At 39.0% G+C, this 11,187-nt stretch overlaps 1 protein-coding gene across 1 annotated transcript; it reads right to left on the bottom strand.

Annotated features, from left to right (window-relative positions):
- Positions 1 to 1,247: 1,247 nt before the first annotated feature.
- LOC146531889 (putative phosphatidate phosphatase) lies at positions 1,248 to 11,098 on the bottom strand. Its single transcript, XM_085197364.1, has 6 exons — positions 10,967 to 11,098; positions 8,313 to 8,464; positions 7,168 to 7,359; positions 2,738 to 2,905; positions 1,955 to 2,131; positions 1,248 to 1,508 (listed from the first exon to the last, which is right to left on the bottom strand). The coding sequence occupies exons 1-6, from the start codon at positions 11,031 to 11,033 to the stop codon at positions 1,407 to 1,409; spliced, it is 858 nt and encodes a 285-aa protein (XP_085053490.1). The 5' UTR covers positions 11,034 to 11,098; the 3' UTR covers positions 1,248 to 1,406.
- Between the last annotated feature and the right edge of the window lie 89 nt (positions 11,099 to 11,187).

The following is an 11,187-nucleotide window of genomic DNA, read 5'->3' as shown; positions in this document are numbered from 1 at the left end:
AAATAATAGAGTATATATTCCATTGGCAGCTGTAATCTACGACATCCTCTAATATAGAACCTTAAGTTAATATGTTATGGTATTTTGAATTCTATTCTTTAAATAATAAAAATCAATTTAAAACAATTGTATAATCGACAAAGTCATCTACGGTCAGCAACGCAGGTTGTCTATGGAAATTATAATTGTATAGTAAAATGTAGCTGCTAGTCGGTGTGGCGCAGTTGTTAGAACCTGTTTGTCTGTAATGGTTGTAGATTCTAAATAATTATATTTAGAGAAATGTTTATATATGCAGTGGTCGCCGTGACAGCACAGCGTTTCAATGTTAGTGCGATGGTTGCGAGTTCGATTCCCACTTAGAGGAATCAGTGGCGTAGCTAGGGGGGTGCGAGGCACCCCCGGAGGCAGCGGGCATCAAAAGGAAAGGGGCATCAAAGTCGACGATTAATCTTTTTTAAAGGTAGCCAATGTCATATTTTAGTGTATGACGCTTGAAAAACACTTTGAATCTGTTTTTTTTTAGAAGGGCATCAAGTCCTAAGCCGCACCAGGCAGCAAATACCCTAGCTACGCCACTGAGAAGAATAAAGTAGTCCTCGTTCAGTACGCCGTTGAGTTCCCCCATTCAGCAAGTAGCTTCTCTATTTTTTTCTTTGAATTGTAGAGTTTTGTTTGGTCAAGTTAGATAAAGGTGAAGTAAGTCACACTTAGTGACTAATAATTCCTTATTGGAAATTGAGTTCAGAACTATACAGTTATTATGCATTTTACAGTATATAATAGTATTCTATGTATAAATTGTACTTATATATAAAAAATAAAACAAATAAATATACCAATTTTTTTTATTTTTATGTACATACAAATATTTTACCTTCCTACACAGTTGTTTCCTTTTAATGCGGTTTTCACTAATAGACAGTTAAGAAAATTATTATCATTTTCAACCTAAGCGTAAATTGCTATAAATTATTGTCAGGCGCAAAACTAAATATATACAAATATTAAAACCATTATTAAATTTCATGAGATCCTTTTTATTTGTTTTTTAATTTGTCAGAACAGTATTTTTTGGCCTAAAAATTACAATTACACAACAAATTATCTTAAAATATATAGACTACGGTATGACTATAAATGTGACAAATTGTGGGTTCGATTCCCATTCGAGAAAATGAAATATTTAATCATTTCTTTTCCTCGCTCTGGTATCGAGATATAGGGTGGCGTTGAGTTCCGCCAATCAATACACAATACCTCCAGAACTCAGAAAATAGAGAGCGGAGTGTCTTAACACTAGGCTTCCCCTGCTTTCCCTGCTACACGCGTGATTCAGCGTGATACTAATTAATAATATATAAGCTATTTACATCATAAAATACTCTATTAACTTAAAATATAAGTTAGGCGGGTAGAGCCATTTGCTGCATTGGAACAGAAGTGTCTTGTTGAGATATCTGCTTGTGTTTCTTCTTAACTTCTAAAATATCTGTGCCCCAGGTCCACTGCAAATAAAATATATATATATATATATAAATTTATAAACATTTTAATTTTATTGATATAAAAATAAAATATATACACACTCCAAATAATAAAATATTTTTGGTGTTGGTTTCTAAACTGCAAGCACCATATAGAGGAAAGATTTCTTTTTTAATTTCCTCGCCAAAATTTCGTCGAAAAATTAAGGCCCACCTCAGAAAATATCTACAAATTTTACTAACTTTAATCTTTTTAAACTTTGCCATAAATATGTTTAATTTAAGTTAATTGAACAAACGCAATACAATTGGAAATAACACCGTCGAAATAACAGTTTTCCTCTGAAAACTAGTGTTAAGATAATCCTTTCCCCAGCTTCCGCCCAATTACCATTACGTGGCGAGGCTTAACGCCGCGCGTTCCCTAAATAAATGAAACTAGAAAAAAAACCTAAAATCCAACGTACCACAACCACAGCAAATACCAGGCCGAGTAGGTACCCAACGAGAACGTCACTCCAGTGGTGCTTGTAATCTGACACTCGCGACAGTGCGGTGAACCAGCTCAGCATGACTGCCGCATATTGGAGGGAATGGCGGAGGACCCGAGTACCTTGGTATGTTACACGCTTTTCTAGATAAAGCTGAAATTAAAAAAATAATGTTTAATAAGTTTTTTCTCAGCTTTACATTGTTCCCGTATTTAGCAGATAGGTGGAGGGACCTAAGTGTTAAAACACTTCGTTTGCCACTTTCCGTCGAATTATGGAGGCACTGCGTGTCGATTCCACCAGGAACTACTCAACGCCGTTCCAGGAGCGACAATATATTACATTTCCTCGAGTGGAGATCGAACCCACAGGTTCTTGCATTTACACGCTTGTTCTCCTGCGCCACGAATGGCCTCAATATATTATTCACGTAGCATTAATAAGTTTCTTTGCTTTTGACGTCTTATTGACGTTTCGAACATTTAACAGTAGTCTGTGGTCATATAAAATCGTATTCTTGGCGTTTATGGAAGAATATGGAGGAATCTTCTGGTAATTTAATTGATAATTCTGGTAATTGGTAATTCTGGTAATTTAATTTAAGTGGTAATTTTGGCTTACACTTTCCAAAAAACTTACAAGTTAAACTCTAAATTTCAACAGACTAATATTTCTTTCTACCTTAATAGCGGATATTAATCTCAATAATAAACGAAGTTTACTACTAAAAATTAATAAAATTAGAAAAAAATAACTTACAGCCAAATAGATCATTGTGAAGGCAGCCCAAGTGGAATGTCCACTAACAAAAGATAAATTTACATCAGAAATTTTCTCGACGTTTTCTCCCAAACATGTGTATTCATCGGCCTCTATATACCGGCGAGTGAACTCGGGTAAACTGCAATCTATAGATGGCTTGCATAACTGAAAAGTAAAAGTTAATAATTAGTTTTTTATTTGTAAAAAAATATTGGGTTATTTAATCGTGTAGTCTACTATTATTTTCTGTTTTGGATTTTAGATCAGATTTGTTCGTGTAAAATTTTCAGTATTTCAAAACTTCTGGAGGGGGCACCAGATCAAACAAGACAAGAAGGCCCTCTCTATTCTTCTTCTTCTTCCTCCTGGCATTAATCCCGGCTATTGCCAGGGTCTGCCCTCCTACTCAACCTACTCCACTTTGCACGGTCTTTTGCCTCCTCGGTGGTTAGACCATTGGCTCTCATGTCCTGCATCACGACATCCAGCCAGCGCTTCCTTGGGCGTCCAGGAGGTCTCACTCCAGGAACTGATATAGCAAGGCACTTGCATCCGACATAGTTCTTAGGCCGGCGCGTAACGTGGCCAAACCATCTCAGACGACGCTCTCGGAGCTTATCCGTTACGTCACGGACCCCAAGACTACCTCGAATGAATGTGTTGCGTATGTGGTCAGACCGCGTTACGCCGCACATCCACCTCAGCATCTTCATTTCCGTGACGTGAAGCTCCTGAGTGTGCCGAGATAGTGCCGGCCAACATTCGCTGCCGTATAAAAGAACCGGTCGGATGATGCTCTTGTATATCAGCCCCTTGAGCTTGGGCGGTATTCTGCGGTCGCAGACCATACCAGTGACCTCCCGCCATTTGGCTCAGGCAGCGCTTATCCGCCCTTGGACATCGTGATCGATGCCTCCAGACTCGTGCATAACGGATCCAAGGTACCTGAACTTCTCCGACTTAACGGCTGGCTCAGGACCTATAAGGATGGTGCTCGAGTCCCGGCTCCCGCAGGCCATGTACTCTGTCTTCGACACATTTAGTTTAAGACCGCCGTTCTCAAGCGTACCCTTCCAGAGGTTCACTTTACGCTCCAGCGTCAGTCGGTTCTCGGCAATGAGTGCTATGTCGTCGGCATACATCATCAGCCATGGAGGCTGGTCCTGGATGTGAGCCGAGTCAGTATCGAGCACTATATTGAATAAGAACGGACTAAGAGCCGAGCCCTGGTGAAATCACTGCACACACCCCCACTGTAATCGGGAAGGGTCTAGTGTCGCCAACAGCAGTCCTAACCATAGAAGCGGACTTGTGGTACATGTCTCTGATAATCTCAATATAGGCCTCAGGGATCCCTTTGGATCGCAAAGCCCACCAGATACACTGACGAGGCACACAGTCAAAGACCTTCTGCAGATCTAAAAAGGCCACATGCAGATCTCTCCTTTTTTCCCTGTATGCCTCCATCAAAGTTCTGAGGGCGAAAATGGCGTCTATGGTGCCCGATCCTGGCTGAAATCCATATTGAGACTCAGAGATAGTACACTCTCGGCGGAGCCTGAGGTCGATCATGCGCTCGAAGAGCTTCATCGTATGACTCATAAGCTTAATGCCCCTATAACTACCACAATCTTGAACACTGCCCCTTCCTTTGTAAATAGGGGTAATAAAGCTAAGCCGCCACTGATGCGGCATCTTACCAGTGTTCAAGATATGGTTAAAAAGGTCAGTAAGCATGAGCACACCAAGAGAGCCCAACGATTTCCACGCTTCGATCGGAATGTCGTCAGGTCCCACCGCTTTTCCGTTCTTCATGCGTCGAAGGCAATTACGTGTTTCGTCAAGGGTTATTGGGGCAATAAGTCCGAGGTTAGGAGGTGGGTCGTGATGAAGACTGCATGGGTGCTGAGTATTCAGCAACTCCTGGAAGTAGCTTCTCCACCTCTCCTTCACAGAGGCATGGCTACAGAGCAGCGTGCCCTGGGAATCTTTGACGCAAAGACATTTTGCGATATCTTGCGTCACTTTATCCCGGGAACGTGCCAGTTTGTAAATGAGCTTCTGCCCCTCCACAGTTTCAAGTTTATCATACAATGGTGACAAACTATCACTGCGGGCTCTGGCTACAGCTCTTTTACAGGCACGTTTAGCTACTGTGTACTCCAGTCTGTCTTCAGGAGAGTTGAATTCCTGCCACTTCTTAAAGGCAGCCTTCTTTTCACGAGTCACCTCCTGCACCTCGTCATTCCACCACCATGTCTCCTTGTCGATGACACGTCCTCCCCTAGAAAAGCCAAGAACTTGCCTGCCCGCCGCAATGATTGCCGACTGAGCCCGATCCCAAGCATCCTGAGCAGTCTCGGTGTTAGTCGAAAGATCGTGACTTTTCACCTCTGCCAGGAAGTCGGTCTGCATCGGTCCATTCAGCAACCACCACTTGATCCGAGGCCTACGTTTCTCGGCTACTTTCTTCTTCGGAGTGACGTTAAAGTCCATGACAAGAAGACGATGTTGGGCCATTACGCTTTCGCCTGGAATGACCTTACAGTTAGTTACCCTGCCCATATGACACCGTCTGGTCAATAAGTAGTCTATTTGAGTTGAGTGGGACCCGCTCTTATACGTGATAAGGTGCTGAGAATTCTTTTGGAAGAACGTATTCACGACGGCCAGATCAGACGCAATACAGGTTCTCAGAATGTTTTCTCTCTCTGCATTGCGAAGACCGTGCCCAAAACCCCCGTGAACACGTTCATACGGCTCAGCAGCCTTACCGACGTGCCCGTTCAAGTCCCCCCCAACTAAGACCACTTCGGTACACGGCACAGCAAGTAGCACCCCTTCATACTGATCCCAGAATGTCTCCTTTTCGGCCGCGCTACCTCCCGCCTGGGGAGCATAGGCACTGATTAAGTTTGTGATAACGCCCTCAATCAGTACCCTCACTCGCATTAAGCGGTCGGAGCGACGGTCAACTTCAAGGAGCCCATTCTGTAGCTCTTCAGATAGCACTACCGCTACACCGTTTCTACCCGAAGGTGACCCAGTGTATATAAGCCGGTAACCCTGTCCGATGTCACGGGACTTATTGCCCTTCCAGCGAGTTTCCTGGAGGAAAGCACACTGAACCCGACGTCTCATGAGTACATCTGCGAGTTCCCTGCATCGTCCGGTTAGAGAGCCAATATTCCACGTTGCAAAGCGGAGTTTCCTTCTGGGTACTTGCGTCTTTAACCGTGCCCGTACTTGACACGGTAGCCCTTGCCCACTTGTCGCAGGTGTAGGGCGATGTGCCTGCGCGTCGTTTCGCGGCGACGCCCTAGCCGTACCCAGTCTGTTGTTGGTTCGTTCCATATTGTGGCTGTTTGTGGTTTTCGTGGAGCGACTGCCGTCTGACCTCCAAAAACCCCTTTGTGGGGGAAAACCGAAGGGAGAGGAAAATAGAGGGGGGTAGGATAGGTAAAGGAGGGAGCTGGAGAAAGGAGGAGGAGGGGGGGGGGGGAGGGTGGACACCATTCTTACGGACTGGATGAGGATATAAGAGTGGCGGCTCGAGGATCCGGGGTCGCGTACCCGTATGCCCACAAACCAATATCGGACAGACATTAGTCTGGACACCCTCTGGATTTAAGGCCCTCTCTATTCTTACGTCCATGAAACGAGAGGAGTCAGAAGGAAACGAGCATTTCCACATTCTGTTCATTTTCCGCACTAATTCGAGATATTCTCTGTTGAGTTGTGCTGTTGATGGATAATAATTATTTCCCTCGCGTGAGATTGCATCTAAAATGATAGTATTTACGGACATATACTGTCACTGTAATCCCTCAAACGAACGATGACTTAATATTTTATTATATAATTTTAATAAAATAATAATTAATTCTTAATATATATTTTTTATATATTTAACTAATAATATATAATTGCCTTGACACCTAGTTACTATTGATAGCGTTATCTTTAGTCCGAAAATTACGTACATTCATTCGTACATAGATCGACTCTACCATCCAACGTTACTAAGACAGAAGTCGATAATAAAAGCGAGTCATCGGTATTATACATGGAAATTATTATTTAAGTTAAAAATATCTTTTAAATTTCCGTATACTCCCTGATAACTTGTGGATAAGTTTATGATAAATAATTATCATTATTAATATTATTTAATATTATGTTTTTGTTTCCGGATTAAATGTAAATATTATTTGTTGTGTAAACGTCTCTCATACCCTTATGCCCCTGAATCACGACTGATGCAAGGGTTCGTGTGTAAATGCAATTGGCTGTGAGTTCGTTTCCCACTTAAGGAAATTAAATATTTAATATTTTCATTTATTCGTTCTGGTGTCGAGACAAAGTGCGGCGTTAAGTTTCGTTCAAACGCAAGCCTATTTTAGAATAAAATAGAACCTAATACTTACGTTAAAGAAATGTGGTCTCGGTCTGCCAATAATGTTTTTAGTAATATTAGTAGTGAGCTCCATAAAGCAGGTACCAGCGGAGAATGACACCAGTACAAGATAAAAACCTCGCAGCCACGCCGGTATACGCCAGTTAAAAAATTGCAAATAGTTATCTTCTTTTCGAAGTAATACGTATTCACAGATGAGAAACTGTAAATAGAGAATATTGAATTAATATATTATCTTTCTTTAGGTTCACTTGTCCCACAGAAGGTAGAGGTACCACCAATACCAGAGCGAAGAAATGGAAACATTAAATATTTAATTTCCTCGAGTGGGAATCGAACCCACTTGTATTTACCGTCATATGTTTTTTTTAGATTACGTCTTACACCTGGTAATAGTTTGATAGTTTGGATATTTACACGATTTCATTTAAGTCAACATAGTTTTTAATATTTTTCAATGTTTTCCTGTAATAATTATGTAAATTGTATTTGTATTATATGTAGGTAATATATATGGTGATTGGTGTACCAGCTACATACAGGTGTTAATTTACATCGTGCATGCGCACGTGATATCAAAGTTAATTGTAGGTAATAACTTATAGGGTTTTAAAATATTGTAGAATATTTTCATATAAATATTGTAAGTTATATTATGAGGATAGTCGTGGCGCAGGAGCTCAGGGTTGTGATTGTGAACGCAATAGGTTGTGGGTTCGATTCCCACTCGACGAAATGAAATATTTAGTATTTTTATTTCTTAGCGTTGGTGCCAAGGCAAAACGTAACGTTGAGTTCTACCACTGAATGCCTCTGGAATTCTGCAGAAAATGAGGAACGGAGTACCCAGTATCTTAGCATTAGGTTCCCCCTGCACACCCAGCTTGTGCAGAATACAGCGTGAAGAACACAAAAATATTATAAAGCTTATATTGGAGATATACGATAATATTAATAAGAAAGAATTGTAAAAAAAAAAATACTTATTTTTACATTTCTCTCATACTAAGAAGAGGAATGTACATACACAAATTAAAAATACTCCTTTCTCTACTTTCCACCAGTATTTACGGACACTACATGTTAAACGATGGTTGAGTATAAACTTTTAAAAACCAACAAATAATAAATAAATATATATTTAGTACAACTTACCGCTAATGCAGGCAGTATTAGACCATAGGACTTAAGCATTGGGGACGTAACGGTGTCATCTCGGTACGGATACATGAGGCTTTCGTCGCCACAGAAAAATCCCCTTTTGAATGGCACCCATATCGATATTGTCACGTACAAGCCAAATAGTACTGAAATAAAAAAGAAAAAAAAATAATTTTTTCTAAATAGGTTCATCCTATATGTTACACTAGCGGCCCGCTCGCGGTTTCACCCGCGTGAACTATGTTATTATTAATTTCTGTCTCCATGACTACGTCCTGGTGACGTCTATGCAAAATATGAGACTCCTAGCATTTGTAGTAACGAAGTTTCATACAAACTTTCGACCCCAAAAACAACCCCTTAGAAGTCGAATATTGCAAATTCCCGTCTTAGCGAGCACCTACGTCCTATAAGTAACTCCTATGCAAAATTACAGATTCCTAGCACTTGTAGTTTCTGAGATTTCGTGATGAGTGAGTGACCTTTCGATTTTATCCTATATACTAGCGGCCCGCTCGCGGTTATACCCGCGTGAACTATGTTATTATTAATTTCTGTCTCCATGGCTACGTCCTAGTGACGTCTATGCAAAATTTGAGACTCCTAGCATTTAGTAACGAATGACAAAGACAAATGTCATTAGTAACGAAGTTTCATACAAACTTTCAACCCCAAAAACAACCCCTTAGAAGTCGAATATTACAAATTCCCGTCTTAGCGAGCACCTACGTCCTATAAGTAACTCCTATGCAAAATTTCAGATTCCTAGCACATGTAGTTTCTGAGATTTCGTGATGAGTGAGTGACCTTTCGATTTTATCCTATATATTACATATGGCAGGGTTGGGAAGAGAATCTTATGTTAAACTTAACACCCCATTTCTCTACTTTCTGCCGAATTTTTGAGATATTGCGTGGAATTCAACGTCGTGCTTCGTCAACATATAAGAGCGAGGTTATGGAAATGATTCATTCCACCGAGTGTAATTTGAACCTACAACCGATGCCCTTACACGCACTGCGCTACGACGGCCTGTCATTTCATACAGCTTCTATAAAATATTATTTAGGAGAAATTAGATGTGTTAAAGCGGTGATAGGTTCAAGCCTTTCCTTATAAAATTTTTATATCGTAAATATAATTAATGTTATAGTACTTATATAGTAAATATTAATAAATTAGAATATAAAATAATTTTCTCGATGAAAATTCTCATAATTAAAAGCGAGAAACCGGTTGAACTTAAGTGATATATAAAATGAAAGATAAGTTAGATTTCTACTGCTATTAGAAAATAAACATACGCGTGTTTTATAATAGGGGTGATGAAATATTTCTTATTTGTTTCTCTAGATTTTTTCGTTCACGCTGTTTCCCGCATATAACAGGATAGATAGAAGGAACCTAATGTAGGGAACGATACTTTCTGCCCTATTTTCGAAGCATTGTAAGCCAAGTGTAAGTCTTTTCACCAGAGCGAGGAAATGAAAATAAATTCGTTACCCCGACTTCAAATAGAAAATTTCTATGAGTTTTCAATAAGACCGCCGCTGCGCTATGACGGTTTTTGTATAGGTATGTATGTTGTTTAGAATTTTCTATAGTATGTTATCACATTTCTAATAATTATAAACTTAGTAGTTTCATAGTTCAACTGTAGGTCAAAAAGTAATAATATTTCTAGACGAGGAATATGTGAGGAGAATGTAAATTTAGTTAAAAATATTTTTTTAAAAATCGGTTGTTATAAATATTAAATACTAAATTTTTAAACTAACTACAGATACACATATATATTGATTAGTTCTATATCTTTTTTTTTTGTATTTCTAAGCATTTATTATTAATATGAATCTTACATACTTTGGAAATAAAATATAATAAAAATTAATAGAAATAATCGGCAGGGAGTGCGAAACGCAGTGTCTAAACACTATACTCTTTCTGGCTACCCTTCTCTGTGCGGGATAAAGCGAAAAGCTGATAAAAATGAATATAATATACCTACTAAAGAAATCATTAAAGATTATATAACGTAGGTGTAATTATATTTTTTTCTAGTAAGTAAAACGGTAATATTTATGATTGTTAGTTTAATGTACCGGTCATGTAACTTCATGAATCATAAGTAAATAACCTTTAATTAAACGTTTGAAACGAATGAACCTGTTAATGAAGTTCAAGTCATAACGGCAATAAATAAATAATTTTATTTTGCTTAATGGTGTATCCTGCACATAGCAGGGTACGCAGAGGGAACCTGGACCCCTACTGCTAGGATACTTTGTTCCCATTAAGATACTTCCGTTCCCCACTTTTCGCTAAATTCTGGAGACTTTGCGTATAAAGTGGCGGAAAAGGGAATGAAAATATTAAATACTTAATTTTCTCAAGTGGGAATCGAACCCATAGGCACACGCTTGTGTCACTGTGCCACAGCTGGCCTCATAAACAAGACATATTTCATAAATATAGTAAAAATAAAATAAACAATTCCTCACTCTAGGATAAAACTTTCACTGAGCCATTCGTCCTTTCACAATAAGACAATTTCTAAATAGTTACAAAATATAAAAATATTATTTATGAAATATTTAAAATTTTCTAATAAATATAAATTAATTAAACAATACAAAAAACTACTTACGGATACCAATCAAAAGTACATCTATTACAATTTTTTTTATGATCTGCATAGATGCTTCTCGCGACATCTCGGTTTCCACAGCCACTTCGAACTTTACTCGACGACGTTTGAAATAGTACTAAATAAAATAGACGCGTTATATATCTATATATAAATATATATATCTATATATTTATATATATGTAACTTCATAGGGTCATATGATAAGAAGAAAAATCTGA

The sequence above is a fragment of the Heliconius melpomene genome, chromosome 14 (genome assembly GCF_056956725.1).
Source record: "Heliconius melpomene rosina isolate 202511_hmr_F chromosome 14, ASM5695672v1, whole genome shotgun sequence".
Lineage (NCBI taxonomy): Eukaryota > Metazoa > Arthropoda > Insecta > Lepidoptera > Nymphalidae > Heliconius > Heliconius melpomene.
This window is presented reverse-complemented; position numbering and strand designations above follow the sequence as displayed.